At 31.4% G+C, this 16745-nt stretch overlaps 1 protein-coding gene across 1 annotated transcript; it reads left to right on the top strand.

The window, feature by feature from the left end:
• The first annotated feature begins 9591 nt into the window (after nt 1-9591).
• On the top strand, nt 9592-16142 carry LOC140768617 (stearoyl-[acyl-carrier-protein] 9-desaturase, chloroplastic-like). Its single transcript, XM_073108954.1, has 3 exons — nt 9592-9778; nt 14187-14688; nt 15278-16142. Exons 1-3 carry the CDS (start codon nt 9663-9665, stop codon nt 15836-15838), a joined length of 1179 nt encoding a protein of 392 aa, XP_072965055.1. The 5' UTR covers nt 9592-9662; the 3' UTR covers nt 15839-16142.
• Nucleotides 16143-16745: the final 603 nt, after the last annotated feature.

A 16745-nucleotide genomic window follows, 5' to 3' on the forward strand; every position in this document is an offset into this window, starting at 1 on the left:
AAGCCAACATTAACCCCCCTCCATTCGTGAATAACTTTCTTTTTTATTCTAAAATACCTCTATTTATTTCAAATAATAGCTAAACATTATAAATAACTTAATTTTATACTATAAATATTATTCATAAAAATTATATTTTATACCGCACACTAACATATTTACTATTTTACCCTTACAATCAATCCTATCAATTTACTTTGTATTTAACCAAAAGACATTCATAGTAATTTAAAACACATTTTTTTATCTTTTTCCGCACTTTATATCTTATGCCTATTTGGATGCTAATACCCTAACTTTTATATTTACTCCTCTTTTAGTTTAGTTGATTAGATCAAACAGATCCCGATTGAATTGATGGGGGCTACACACATGGTTAAATTTGGAGGCCTACTCCATTATTAGCCCACCCCAAAGTCAGGGCCTTTTATCATTTACTCTCAAGTACCTAGAACCAAGTTTGGGTTAGGTTGACTAGATTGTGGAAGCTTAAACTTGCTTGGTGTAGCTTGTACTAATCAGTCTAAACTTCTTAATTTAGCAAAAATGGAGCATATTAAAACTTCCACAATAAGTTCCAAAGTCTCATCCCCAGTTTAGATAAACTCAAATAAGATAAGCAGCTAAGGATTGTTGTCTTTTCTTGAAAAGCTTGTTGTCAATGGAATGATTAAACATGTGGTGCTTGGTGCTCCTTTTGGATGAAGATTTTATGAGAAAAGGTAGAAAATATATTTGGGTGCTCAATTTCATTGAGCTAGTTTTATTGTAGTATTTATAAAAAAACTTACACATGATATACGTAAATTATAGTAGGGCAGTTTGAATGGTTGAATCCTAATAGAAATAATTTATGAATGTATAAGTTGTTTGGTTATTGTAGTAGATTCTAGTTGTTAGGTTATTGTTACTAACTCAAATTATGTAGATTGAATTTGATTTTCTTTTATAGATTGTTACAATCCTCCTCAATTTGTTGGAGAGAGAATAGACCATAAGATTATCTCCTAGTAGTTAAAATCTAGTACTAAATTAATCCCTTTGTGAACACAGCAAGATTTGATAGGTAAATACAATATACCTCATTGTCATGACGCTATTTACAATCTTCTCATCAATAAAAATGATGATCAAATCTCTATATGTTTCTTTCATGAAGGAAAAACTAGATTTGATGCGAGAGCAATAGCACTAAAGTTGCCAACTCGTAACGCCAAAGAAAATAATAATAGAATATGAAACTCTTAAATAATATTTGAATTTAATATAACTCAGCAGTCACAACTAGGATAGTTTATGCGATAACGTATGAAAGAAGCATGAAATAATATACATAGCCAAGTACTTGAAGAATCAAGTAATCGAATTCTATATTAAACAATTTAGTACATAGTGATAAATTGTTTAATAATGTGGTCGATCAAATAACTGATGCATAAAAAGCATCAAGCTAAAAGTTTGATTAGGGATTTGATTGGGCAAGTAAAACTAATCCTATTTCAAAAATATGCTTATGCTAAGATGTATATCGGCAAGTTAATATGACAAATAATGTCATTTTGTGCAAGAAAACTTTTGAATTGATAAAAAGTGTATTCCTTACATTATAAAAATTTTAGGCTATACCGACAGTTGGAAAATATCACTAAACTAGGCTAAATGCTACTATTAGTCAACACCAACATTTAATCAAATGTCACTTAAAATCATGTCAGCGTTGGTCAACACCAGCATTTGCAACATATTCAGCAGCATTTTCTACGTACCTCGAATTATGCCATATAGTGATATTTATTATATTTTTAACAGTATTTATCGATTACTGAGTCTTGATTATAGCGATGCTTCTTTAAATGCCAATAAAATTGTGGCATTTTGATAGATGCCGGTAGATATTTAGCGACGGTTTTACAAATGCCGATAAAATATATAGTAGCATTTTTTAGAAGTGTCAGTATAATCAAGATCAGCATTCAGTAAATTCTGCTAAAAGTATAACAAATGTCACTATTTGATAGAATTCGAGGCACATAGAAAATGAGCTTGAGTCTACATTTTCTAGAAGTACTTTTTTATAGAAGAAGTTGAAACTTCTCTTTTGTATCCTAGTTTTTTCTTTTTAATTCATTCTTTTTGAGCTTAAAGTAGGCTTTTGTAGTTCAAAGTCAAAAAAGTTAGCATTTTCAACTAAATGTTCTATTTTTCAAAGTTAAAGTTTGAAAGATAGAAACCGAATTATCAAGTTTCTTTTGAAATATTCTTAGAATAAGAAAATTCAAATATTTGAAAAAGAATATATATATTAAGTTATAGGTTGTTATAGCTAACTCCAATATGTAGGTTGAGATTGACTTGTGTTATGATTTATTACAGACTTTAAGATGTGTTAGTGAACAGTGGAACTGATATACTTGTATTGGCCTTTGGGATCTTGTACTATCTTCTCTTCTAATACATGTATTTATCTATTAGACGAATATTTATGCTAAAGTGCTACGATTTGTAAAAGGTATACACTCTATTTCTCTTTCTAATTCTATGTATATCAAGCTTATATATTTCAATTTTAATGAATGATCTATCTACGACACTTCCATTAAAAAAAAGCCTCACTAAGAGTAAATGCCTGCACATCTATAAATACTCTCTCTACCAATATTAATTCACTTACTCAGGCTTTTCTTTTTGGAATTTTCAAAATTCTACTAAAATATGTGGCAATTTTTCAAAATTATGATGTATTACTCCTCAACTATACTTAATTACGGTGCCCTATAAACATTAAAATTGACTCTTAAACTCATGTGTGGGTCAACTCTTCGAGGTTAAAGCTAATAATTTGTTTTTATATTATTTTTATCTATTAAAAAAGAAAAATATTTTGGGTCTTTTACAATGTCTTTGTAAATATGTGTGATAAATAGAATATCCTACTATAAAGATATACACTTATTTACTCATCATATTTTTTTTATATATTACAATTTTCTCTTTACTAATATATATATCATATTTTCATTCATTACACTTTCACTAATATTAATGAAGGCAAAACAAAGTATTAACTCATCAATTACTCTAAAAGCTTAGGCTGTCAAAGAACAGTGGTTTTTATATTTTATATTCTAACTCACTCATTGATGGGCCTAAGAAGTAGATTTAATTCAAATGGGTGGAGTTTAATTTCAAGTAAATATAAGTATGATAGGATTTGAACTCAGATTTCTAGCTCTAGGGCCATAATTAACTCACCAATTATTATAAATGCTTAAGCTGTTAGAGAACAGTGATTTTTATGTTTTACATTCTAACACAAAGGACCACCGTCCCATGATTTTTTATTTTTTGCTAAATTAGGCTTGCTCAGAAACTTAAATATCTTAATGTGTCATTCTCTGTTTGATACTCAAATAGGCCTCTATCTTAAACATGGCAGCTACTAACACACTTAAAAATTTTATGTTAGACGAAAAACTAAAGAAGTTATTGCTTTACTTAAGCTACTAAACACTAACATGTAAACAGAAACTAAAAAGAGAATCATGTTACAATTCAATAAATGACAAAAAAAATATATCATATTGAGATTTGGATAAGAGAAAAAAGCTAATCAAGAAAAGCGTGAATAATTTTAATGGAGGTGATTTAATAAAAGATAATTTCACTTAAGATATTTAAATCTGCTAATGAAGTTCTTAGGATCATAAGAAAGCAATTCGCGTACACCTTCTCAAGGGCTACTATACTACCACTACCACAATGGAAAACACTAGCCTGAATTATTACTATTTTTCACATACACTTCATAAATTTTTTTCATTACCAACGTACAACTCTTAAATTAAAGAACATATTTATATATACCCCTTTAAACTAAGAAAAAGAAATAACTATACGAACCTCTAAACTAAAAAAAATTTGGATCAAAGGGTGTACGTAGTAAAAAAAACGTTCAAAGAGTGTATATAAAAAATAGTGATAGTTCGAGGGTTTAAGTAGAATTATACCTTTAATAGACTATCAATCAAGAAATGCGCTTTGATAAAGTTAGCATTTTTTCTTTACGATAAAGTGCTAAACATGTGTTTGGTTGTAGGATTGACTAAGAGGAGATAAGTCATCATTAGTAATATATACTGGGTAACTAAATAAAATTATATTATTATCCTCGCTAAAAAAATTTAATAACATCCATTATTATATTAAACTAATGTTGATTATCTCAAAATTTAATTATAAATATAATTAAATTATATCATGCTATTATCAAAATTAATATCTTTGGTTCCAATTAGTAAAATTTAAAGCCAAAAGTAATAGAAATAATAGAATAAACTTAATATAAAAATGCTTAATAATTAAAATAAAATAAAATGTAAAGCTTTTTAATATAACAATACTTTAAATAAATATAAAATATAAAATACTAATAAAAAGATAAAAATAAATTTAAGTAATTAAGATTATTATTTATATATTTAAATATCTAAATTTATTATTTTTTATTATAAGGGTAATATAGTAATAAGACTTATCCCTCCACTCTGGATGTATCATGATGCTATATTCTTTTACCGGAGATATGACATTCAATTATGTGAGGCTATAGAATAACTAATCCAATTTCACATCTCCTATTTAAATTGACCCTAATAATAGTGTTAGGCGGTTTTCTATCAAGTATCACATTCAATACTTAAACCTTGTTTAAAATGCGAATATCATTATCCAACAACAACGACTTATTCTAGTCTTGATCAACTTATTCGCAATTCATGGACACCATTATCGGTATTGCCGACCATTAAGCTACGTCGACATCAAAATCCAACATAATTAGTTGGGCAATTGTGGACTCTATGGAATCAATTAAAGCCCATGAATCCATGATGTGGAAATATATCTGTACTTTAATTTTGATGGATAGTTTCAATTGCCAAGCATTGAACTTATTGGTCAACTTGTTCTGCTGACTTAAATTGTCCATCTCTTCCTGCTCGTAAAACTGCACCCAATCATGCATGCATGCATGCAACCTAATTTGTACAAAAAGTCAAGATATGGAGCTGCATAGTTTTCAAAGTTGTCAAGCTGATTTAATTCCATCCAACTCCTTAACTATTAACTAAATCCATTTCATCCGGCCATCTTTGAGGAAGATATCAACTTCAATTTGTGTCATCTGGATTTTGATGGATAAGTCCACATGGTTTGAAATTTAATTGAGATGTGATTATACCAATGGTGGCCAGATTAAAGCTATTTTTAATCAAATCTTATAGCGTTCTCTAAGTTTTTTTATTGTGATTAGAACGGTTGGATATACATAATTAATCTGTTGATGAACATTTGACGGTGTATTTTATAACCATATAATTAAAGCTTTAAGTTATTTCTAGTTGATTGAAGTTTATAGGTTAAGTGAATTGGACAATATTAAGATGTGACTTCCCAAAGGCAAAGCTTAAATTTGCTACTATATTATCTACAACTCAAGGGCAGTTTGGCAACGTGCAAATATTAAAATCCTGTCATGAATTATCCTAGCATTTATTATTGTCTTTGTTGCATGTCACTTGAATATTAAGAGAGAAATCTTTTTAAAATATATAGTGAAATGTATAAATGTAGTAATTAATCACTCATATAATAAGATATTATATCAATATATCATAAAATATATTCAACAGAAGTATGTAAAAAATGTGATAGTTCTTTTGAGTCAAAATATAATTATCTCATTTTATGGTAAATGTTTTATCCTAATAATTAAGAAACAAGGTGTCATATTTTGGCCTAAAATTAAGTAATAATGATATAGCTTGAGAGTTGATACCATTTCCCATTCAACTTAACTGATATAATTTATATCAGCATCCATTAAGTGAGTTAACATTAGGGTGTACAAAGATCGAATAATAATAAATAATAGAGAAATTTATATATAACACTGTATTTTTTTTAACGAAATTATGATTACACCCTATATTTTTATTATTTATAAATTAAGTCATATAATTTGATAAATATGCATAGAAAATACGCTTTTGTTAAATTTGTTAGATAAACTTAACCGATCATTTATATTAAGTTAACTATAAAAATACTCTAAACTAGGTTATACTAAGAGTATTTTAGTCATTTTAGAAATGAAGGCAATTTAGTAATTTTAATAATATATCTATTTAATAGAATATTCTCATAGTGTTAGTTAAAATCTAACATAATGTTTTCTGTATATATTCGTTAAATTATAGGCTTGATTTGTAAATAGTAAAAATGTAGAATATAAGGTGTTATATGCAGAATTTTTTAGATAATAAAGACAAAAGAAATTTAGAATTTTTTTTAACAAAATAAAAAAGAAAAGAAAGAGAGTGTAAGTGGTCATGGAAGTGAGCAAGACTCAGCATAAACGCCATTTATTAAAAGGAGGTGAAAGGAAACAAACAATACCAAACAATTTATTATGGTTGGAGTGCAGCATGCAAGGAGAGGAAGTGCCAAATGGACAGACAGAGAGAGAGAGGATCATTCTCTATATTCCATTGGTAGCATCCCCCCCCCCCCCTCACTTCCCTACTTACTTCTTAGTTCCTACCAGCTGAACCATTTAAACCTATTAATACTTGTTCAATTAATTGAAAAGGGCATGATCAAGATAAAAATTGTGGGTGCTTAAAACCAAACAGATCATATACGGATCAGATAGCAGTAATGTCGTATCGTTTTTCCTTCTTCGTATATGGATAGTGAACGGATAACAAATTAAATTACCATAGCCATTAAATCATATAACTTTTTCTTCTTTCTTTTCTGTATATATTTTTCGAACTTTTTTTTTACTGCATACATCTCCATAATCAAAAGTAATTTACTTTAATTTAAAGAGGTTATATGGATATTTTTCTTAATTCTATAGGGTGTATATAGGTAATAAAAATATCCAGGGTAAAATAGTATTAGTTCACAAGGTTTAAATAGAATAATACTTTATAATTACTAAAATTTGTAGACAAAAAATAAATATATGTGAAAATTAAATTAGAGATTTATGGAAAATATATATAAAATTTTTTCTTTAACTCATTAGTTTAGTAATATTTTAAATGATATGCGGATATTGATTCAAATAATTTCCTTGAACCTATATCAATATTTATATCTCTATTCGCGTAGATTATTCGGAATCAAATATATATATATATATATATATATATAATCAAATATCAAGATAGATAGGAGAATCTTAAACTATATCAGGCAAAACTCAAATACATAATCAGATAGGATAGGATATTGGAATTTTTTTTATTTTTTTCAGATTTAGGGTTCAGTCATCACAACCTCTTAGATCCTTTTCTAATTATGGAAGGAGATTAATATATTTATTGCGCTAGCTTGGGATATTTGATTAGAGAAGTAATCATAGCACTAAAAAAATAGACTATATATTTTTATTATATTAGGTTGGACATTGAATGAAATGAGTTGAAAAGCCTCACATACAATTGCGGTCCTAATTGTAATATAAAATAAGAAAATAAAGTGTGAATTTACAAAATGGCCCTTTCATTGCTAAATTTTTGTACAACCTTTATATTATTTTTAGAAAAATTTACATATAACACTCTGTCTTTAATAAAATTGTGATTTATACCCTATATTTTTTACTTCTATAAATCGAGTCTGATTTAGTGAATATATGCAAAAACTACCCTACCGCTAGATCAGTTAGTTAAACTTAATCAAATATTTGAGTTAAGTTAACTATATAAAAAAAATATTAAAACACTCTCAGTCAAGTCATACAGGGGTATTTTAGATATTTTAAAAATAATAATATTTTAGTTATTTTAGAAATAAAATATCTCTATGGATTAGATATTATCCAACAAAGTTTTAACCCCTAATAACATGAAATTATTTGCCAAGAATTGACAAACCGACCTTATAAAAAAAAATGATATGAGAATAATTCTAAGACTAAATGGCCCGTAAGGTCAAAGCAAGGCGGCTTACACAAGAAAAAGAACAAACATATTTAAAATGCATAAGTTTTTATTGTTATTATTTAGGTTAAATATATTTTATTTTTTTGTATTTATGCCTAAAATTATTTTATCATCTCCTCTACTTAAAAAAATTCTAAACCAGTCTCTATATTTATGACTAAAGTGAAACCGTTAGTTTTTTTTGTTAAATTTAATTGAATAACGTCAAAATAACTAAAATGCCTCTAGTGTGATTTGCTGATTTGATGCTCGGTTAATTTAATAGAAAAACTAACAATCTCACGTTAGTCATAAGTATAAAAATTAGTTTGAGACTTTTTAAAATATAGAAGTACAAAATATATTTAAGAAAACAACTATAGTAACAGTAACAATGTAACTGATAAGTTAAATTATAACATAGGAGAGAATAAGCTAGGGAGCCAATTAGTCTCATATGCTAGCACTATAGAGAGAAGAGCAATCACATTGGCCAAAGTTGATTCCTATATTCTTTTTAAGTTCCTTTTCAGTAATTAACTTGGCATTATTCAATGAGCTTGGTCTCATTTCAAGATCACTTCAACAATTAGTGCAAGAGGTTGATCAGTCCAATCGCATTTCATATGATAATTAATTGCCCATCATAATCTTAGCCAATAGTATTTGGTAGCTTACCTCTTATATATTGAGAGATTGTAAGTTGTTAGTATAAATGCAACTCATAGGTCTAGAATCCTAATTTTTCATATGGAAAAGCTTTGGAAATTGAGGTGATTGTGCAAATAACACATTTAAAATTTTGACTTAAGTGAGTAGATAATAACTCTTTACCTCAATTGGTTTGACTCAATTTTACAAAACCTTCAAATATATTTAACTTAAGTATTTTACTCTTTTAATTTTGATTAAATTGCAACTGTTATCTTTTTTATCTATTTAACTAAATTAGATGCTGAATTTATAGAATATCATTAGATATAAAATTTTAAAGCATTAGATAAACTTTTCAATACATTTAAAATAATACTAATTAAATTTCAAATGAGTTCCGTTTTATGTATGTTAAAACTATTATCAAATCCTGTGTGAGTTTGTTTATAACAAGAAGTTTTAAATTTTATAAGTGTTTAATCAAATATAATAAAAAATAATTAGTAATTATATTTTAATCAAGACAACACGAAGATTAAAGTCAATATTTTTGTGAACACCATCGCTATTTTAGACATTTAACAGTATTATATCTTGTTTAAAAAACACGATGCGGATATTTTGGTTATTTTAGTACCGTTCAGGTAAGTTTAACAAATAAATTAATGGTTACACAAATTAAAGTACATAGATCAGTTTGACATAGAAGTAAAATAATTTTAAGCTTAAGTATAAGTCTGGTAAAATATATTTAACCCTTTTTTTTAATTTTAACTCAGACTATTATTACCACCTTTTACTATTTGGTATCAATTCAGACATCAAATTAAAATCTATAAATACTAATATAGTGTATGATATTATGAGGGTAAAAGTGTAATTGGGCGAAATGAGGTTGCTACTTGGCAGCCTTCTTTCCAGATGTGGTTGTTATTAAATTCTGCCACTCTCTCTCTCTTTCTCTCTCCCCACGGGAAGGAGGAGAAAAGAGTCGGAAGAGAGAAAAAGAAATCCATGGCGTCGAGAGTGACATTTCGTCCCGAGGTGTTCCTCCGCCTCTCTCCTCCGAGGAGTAGTAAGAGGAAAGCAGGATCTTTCAAAGTTTCAATGGCTTCCTCCATCTCGACCAAGTGAGATCCTTTCCTTCTAACTCCTCCTCTCCCCAAGGGTATGGGGCCTTTGGATTCTCGTGGATTCATCAAAACATGGTGTTATTTCCTTTATTTCCTGATCTTTGCGAGATTGCTGCTTGGTTTTTGGTTCGATTTGATATTCTGGGTCGATTTTTGTGATGTTTCGTCGATTTCGTGATTTGGGTTTGTTTTTAAATCGTTCTTCTTGTGTTAAAATTGTGAAAAGCTGGCATCTTTTATTCGTTCCTGTACTTAATGTTATCAAATGACTCATTTTTCTTTATAATAATTACAGTAAGAAGTTGAGATGTTTATGTAGTTCACGATAGTGGATTGCATGGGGTTTTTTCCCCTGGTATTGTTTGAATCAGTCTGAGCTGTTGGGTTATTTTATTTCCATTTTGCTGCTAAGTTGGATATTTGTAATTTTATTGTGCATTTTTTATTTGAATCTGCATACTTTCAATCTTTCATAGAACCGGTACTGTCATGTTCACTTTTTTAATCGTGTCGGTTTACGAAGCATTTATACAGTTTTATTGCATGATAGCATTAATGCTGCTTGTCCTTTTCATGTAATTTGACTGGCTCTTATCAGCTGTGAGCAAACTTCTGTGCTCTGATGTGTCATTTGTTCGGACTACTCTACTACGTGACGTCTATTTGTATATATTTAATGATCTACCTTTTTTTTTGGTTTTGTTTTCCTTGGCTAACGTGTCTATTAGATCCCTATGGTGTTCAAAATTGTCCATTGCATGGCTTATTCTATTCTATATTTAAAGCAAAAATTACTTCCCAACGGACGAAGAAGGTCTAAGAAAAAAGATTCTTTTTATCTGGGTGGAGGTTTGGAGGTTTAGAACTTCGTTTTTATAGAACAGTGGTTTGCAGGTTAGGTGCCTGGTGTCCTTCTGATCCTAGAAAACGTTTGAAAAACCCGCATTTGCTAATCCTTGTTTCTTGTCAACACTTACCGTAAAAACGACTAACACCTGTTTCTGTTAAAACTGGATTTTTGAGTTTTGGGAAAACACATTTAGATAAAGTTTTGTTTTTAGTTCTCTTATCCTCCAAAAGGTGTTTTATACAAAATCTCACTCGTAACCCAACTCTATGAAAAACATAACTTCTTAAAACTTAAAACACGCAAACGTAACAGCTCCTTATGTCTTGAAAATTATGGTTCCCTTGAATGTACATGCTGAAAGTGCTAGTTTTAGTTCTGTAGTTGGCAGGTATACTTTTACCTTTTCTTTTTTCCATCATAGCAATTTGAGATTTTAGGACACAAGGAGGTGAAAACCACATATTGGGAATGCGTTAAAAGATGATGGATTCTTGAATCTTGATATTTTGAAATTCAACATACCTAAGTTACTTAAATTGCATTAAGGGATAGTTATGTTTAATGACTTTGTTACATTCCATTGTCCATACTAGTGTGTTTTCCATTTTATCTGCTTGTTGCAATGCATTCAATAAATTGCATATGTATAATGATGTCTTTGCCTTCGAATGCTTAGACTTTTCTGCTAGTGCATGTTAATTTCGTACTAGTGATTGCATTGTCCACATAGTGATGTTTGAGACAGAGCTGTAAAATCTAGATAACTGAATAAGTTGGGAAATCTGTGCCTATAGGATCCATAGTTTCTTACAAATCACTAATAAATCATTTGATTCATTCTCTATAGCTTAATTTATGATTGATTTTAGCTATCCTGTTAAGATGTCGCCGCAGAATTCATTTAGTTATCATTTTAGAGAACCGTTGATATACAAGGCTATCCAATTTCGTGAATGTCCATAGCCCCACACCTTCTCCAATATGCACACTCATATGTATGGACTGGAACCATGGAAGCATAATGATGGAAGTCTTTATCATCCCAATGTTGGAACTAGTTCCGTTTCTTCTTACGATAGATCCAGCAAATATACATCATGGGCTGAAAACTGGATATTTATACTGTAGAAGAAGCAACTTCTTTGATTATTTCACTCAACTGTCATGATTATGTAGAGGTTTTTTTCTCAATTGGACAACATTTGTCAGTTGCATGTAAATTAATAGAAGGCTTTGCATTTTTTCCTCTGATGTCTTTCACTGCTTACTACTCACATATATGTATAATAGGCTGCCTTCACCTCATCCAACAGTTCTCTTGCATTTCACGATATACGTTTGAACTATGATCAAATTTTTAGATAGAATACTCATTTTTATATTTAGGGATCTTGTAGTTCTTATACTTTTGTATTTTTTGTGGTAAGCTACTGTTGGTACTCTTTAGCATATACATTGATTTGTCTTATGCTCTCAAGCTAGTCCTTGGACATTTCTTACCAGGCCCTTTCCCAACAATATAAGATCGGATGGAGCTCAATCTGTATATTAGTAATTGACAGTTCTTTATGATTGTATGTCAACTTTACTTGGCATCATTTGTCAGGATATTGATGATAAATTTCATGCCAAAGCAAACTTAGAGAATAGTGGGATTCATTTTAAAAGTTATATTGCTGGTTGGCATGTGGAGAAATCCCTCTAGAAAGTTTTCTAGACATGGAATAGTCGAAATGAGCAAGGTTGCCAACTTTTTGATTTAGGATTTCTTTTTATCTGGAGGTGCAACCAACCCAAAAATGAAATGAACAATTTGATCAACATGAAAAAGTGAATTTCCACTTAGATTATCCAAGGAAAATGGAAAATCAGTTCAGGTAACTTTCTTCTTTTTCAGTCATGTTACATCCTAAGCAGGATTTAAGACTTTTACCAATATCTGGTTAGAAAAAACAAGACAATTTTATGGAAATTCTGAGAGTAATAGACTTTCAAAATGATTAATTTGAATCAAACTTGATGACTTGGTAGGTATTTCCATCTTACTCATTTCTTTATGCTTCTGAAGAAAATTTCATAATATCTGTCTTTTCCTAGGAAGGTTTATCTCCCTTTTACTGAAATTCTGACATCACGATTTGTTGTTTGTGCTTCCTATATTTGTCTTTTCATTCATCTAATTCATCTAGTTCCTTCTTCCATGTTTATGTTGATTTTGCCTGTCGTCACCCATCCCCATATCATATGCTTCCCAACTTCCTCTGCTTCTTTCTCATTTTTTATGTGTATGTAGCAAGTATACTAACCCTTAGCTTTTGAGAAGTAAGATGATGAAAGACTGGCATATCATATGCAATGGTTTTGTTTTCTTCCAGAAATTGCTCTAACTTGTTTCTTAGTAGATGCTATTGGAATCTGGTAAACTAAGTAGTTAATAGGGAAACTTGAAGATCAGTGGCATTCTTTGTGCTGCACTAAATCCTTTAGGGCATTAGTTTTATGTAACCTACCATTAATGGGAAGAAATTGAGATTGTACTTCTTAAAAATATGATTATACAGTAGATGAGTACGAAAATATGAAAATTCTAAAAACCACATGATTAGTACTCAAAAGGTTAATGTGCTTCAAGTAGGAACGTCTTAATATCAAGAATCTATATTTCATTTTATTTGCATTTTCATTTTTTTGCATTTTCATTTTGTCGTTGTCACTTAAACAGTTAAACATGAGGTGATTATTGACATTTTTGGATGCACTAACTTTTTTCTTTTTCATGTTCAAAATTTTTCCTAGACATCTGTCGAATCATTTACACCAAAGTGAGTTTAATCCTTTGCTTAGAGGGAGTGTCCATCTTTCTGTGGCTAAAGAAGTCAGTATTTCATTTTTTTGCATGTGCAAGAACCTAAAGCCTATTGTAGTTGACTCAGATTGATAATAGTCTTACTCTTTTAATAACTTATGGAAAGAAAGGAAGTTGAGCATATATCTGTTGTTGCAATTTGCATGTATATGTTAAGCTGGTCTGGAAGAAGTTACTATGGCATGTTGTCCTTTATATTATTTTTATTTCATCTCTCCTTTTTCTAATGTTGGCAGCAAATAAGTTCTTCTTAAAGATGGCAGTAATTCCTTTTTGTGATCAGATAGATAGAACGTGATAGATTTTCTAGAAACATTTCTTTGATACTTCTTTTTTTGAGATGTCTTTTCGCATAAAAGGAAGCGAGATAAAAATAGCTATTATTCTTTTTCCATGTATCATGCATAGTATAGTCGCTATGCCTACAAATTTTTTTTAGTATTATACTCCTTGTGAGCTGTGCTGTTCAAAATGCTGGTACTTTCTTTCAGAACTTCATCTGATACATAAGTGAATCCCACTGAGAATTCTCTTATCATCTGAGATACACATATACTCATCATGCATGAAGGATAAAAATTTAAAGTTCGATAGTCTTCTAGCAATATGATGTGTTAAAAGTCTTCTGTATATCTCTGGAGATTTAGTAATAAAAACATATTCTAAGTAGATCTACAATATTGTTGCAGGGTTGAGACTCCTAAAAGACCTTTTAATCCTCCACATGAGGTGCATGTTCAAGTCACTCATTCAATGCAACCTCAGAAGATCGAGATCTTTAAGTCACTGGAGGACTGGGCAGAAGATAATATCTTGGTGCATCTGAAGCCAGTTGAGAAGTGCTGGCAGCCACAGGATTATCTGCCAGATCCTTCATCAGAGGCATTTGATGAAGAAGTCAAGGAACTGAGGGAGCGCGCAAAGGAGATTCCTGATGATTACCTTGTTTGCTTGGTCGGAGACATGATTACTGAAGAAGCTCTTCCGACATATCAAACAATGCTTAACACCCTTGATGGTGTCCGAGATGAAACCGGTGCAAGCCTTACTTCATGGGCTGTTTGGACGAGGGCATGGACTGCAGAAGAGAACAGACATGGGGACCTTTTGAACAAGTATCTGTACCTGACAGGAAGAGTAGACATGAGACAAATTGAGAAAACTATTCAGTATCTGATTGGTTCAGGAATGGTAATGTTTCCTTTTCTCACCAACTGATATTTGTTCATTTCTTCACTGAACTTTTCTTTTCTTTTGACCTCAAATTTCTTTAGTGACAGTGTGTAGATTGCCTGAAGGCAGTCTTTATTGTCCATTTGACTAGAAGAAATTTCTGGCAACAGCAGAATCCTCAAAAAAAAAAAGCAGATTTTACTTTCCTAGGTCAATGTGCATAAAAGATTCTTTTGGTATTTTCAATTTTTTTAAGCTTATATTTTCATCTTCTGCTTTATTGTAGTTAGTACTTGGTAATAACTGTTTTTCTAATTACTACTACTATTATTATTACCATTATTTGAAGAAGGGTATCTTTTTCTATGCTGGATAGAATCTGCTGACCCAATGGCCAAGCTCCACAACCGCTGGGTTGTTAGCTTAGTCATTAATTCTTCATATTTGGAACCAATCAATAGGATCTATTCTGTTTGGGAAATAAGTAGTGTGAGCATAGAACCTGACATTATAACCTTGTTTTAGTTGTTTGCTGACTTAGGAGCCTTATGTATTGATTTTGAATTTTCAATTTGTTAACCATTTCCCCATCAAATTGTTCTTTCAGGACCCTAGGACAGAGAACAACCCTTATCTCGGTTTTATATACACATCATTCCAAGAGCGAGCAACCTTCATCTCGCATGGGAATACTGCCAGGCATGCCAAGGAATACGGTGACCTGAAATTGGCCCAGATATGTGGTATAATCGCGTCCGATGAGAAGCGGCATGAGACTGCATACTCTAAGATAGTGGAGAAGCTATTGGAGATCGACCCAGATGGCACCGTGCTTGCCCTTGCCGACATGATGAAGAAGAAGATATCTATGCCTGCTCATCTGATGTACGATGGCCAAGATGACAATCTCTTCGAGCACTTCTCTTCAGTTGCTCAGCGATTGGGTGTGTATACAGCCAAGGACTACGCCGACATACTTGAATTCCTTGTTGCGAGGTGGAAGGTGGCAGATATAACTGGTCTTTCCAGCGAAGGGAACAAGGCCCAGGATTATGTGTGCACTTTGGCCGCTAGGATCAGGAGGCTGGAAGAGAGAGCTCAAAGCCGTGCGAAGCAAGCTGGTACCTTACCTTTCAGTTGGATATATGGGAGGGAAGTTCAACTCTGAGCATGCCGAGCAGTCATTTTTGAGTTAAATCAAGGCATAAAATTTCACGCTCTCAGTTTGCAATTTCATAGGTTTTGTAAGAAAATACCATGCTTTTCTCCTTTCGGTTAGTGTTTGTTTGCTTTGTTGGGGATGATAGTTAAGCAGAGTAGGAACTGCTGTTGAGGTGGGGCTTTAACAGATAGAAAGTTGTCTCCATGTTTCTATGTTATGTACAAGTGCAGTATCTAGCAAAGTGGACTGGATGTGTCAGTCTGTTTTCTTGTCCTCTTTGAGAATAATGTGTTGCTCTGTTACTCCTCTCCTCTCATTGGTGCTTTCATGTGTTTATTAGATTGCTCAAAAGTCAAAACACGAGTTGGATGTTCTATATAACCTGTGAAAGCCAAAGCAGGGATGCTAACGTGTAAATTATTTTGAGGGGTTTTCTTTGCATATCACCACCTAATTTTATGAGAGGGTCCATGTGAGGTTCAAGTACAAGGATCTTCCTAAATTTTGCTTTTCGTGTAGAGTGATCAGTAAGACGAATTTGTCTATTATTCTTCTAGGGATGTCCTCCCAATTCAACGGAGGCCAACTCGGGTGCTTTGGGTTTGGTCATTGCTGAAGCTTTGAGTGAGGTAGGGTTGGTATGGGGGGTTCATCATTGACATCCAGGTGAGCATAGATCCTCCTTCGGGTCAATCCTCTCTTGATTAGGAAGTCGGCTTGACACGTGCTTTACGTAGGAGGCCCACTAGCTCAAGGTCTCGATGCATTTTGTTTACTTCGCACACATCTGTGAGTATGAAGCTTGGCTGTTCTGCATCACCTACTGCTTTCGGTGCGCGAGGAAGTCTTGGATTAAAACTATTTCACCTAACTTGGCAAGATCCCTAAGGTAAATCTGAATTGGATTCTACTG

Source organism: Typha angustifolia, chromosome 10 (assembly GCF_048772165.1).
Source record: "Typha angustifolia cultivar Huaian chromosome 10, ASM4877216v1, whole genome shotgun sequence".
Taxonomy (NCBI): Eukaryota; Viridiplantae; Streptophyta; class Magnoliopsida; order Poales; family Typhaceae; genus Typha; species Typha angustifolia.

Excerpts from the sequence above, each read along its gene's own strand:
- LOC140768617 (XM_073108954.1), top strand. The coding sequence starts at position 9,663 with ATGGCGTCGAGAGTGACATTTCGTCCCGAGGTGTTCCTCCGCCTCTCT. Across the intron at positions 9,779-14,186 it reads GCTTCCTCCATCTCGACCAA|GGTTGAGACTCCTAAAAGAC; the intron begins GTGAGATCCTTT and ends ATATTGTTGCAG. Across the intron at positions 14,689-15,277 it reads ATCTGATTGGTTCAGGAATG|GACCCTAGGACAGAGAACAA; the intron begins GTAATGTTTCCT and ends TTGTTCTTTCAG.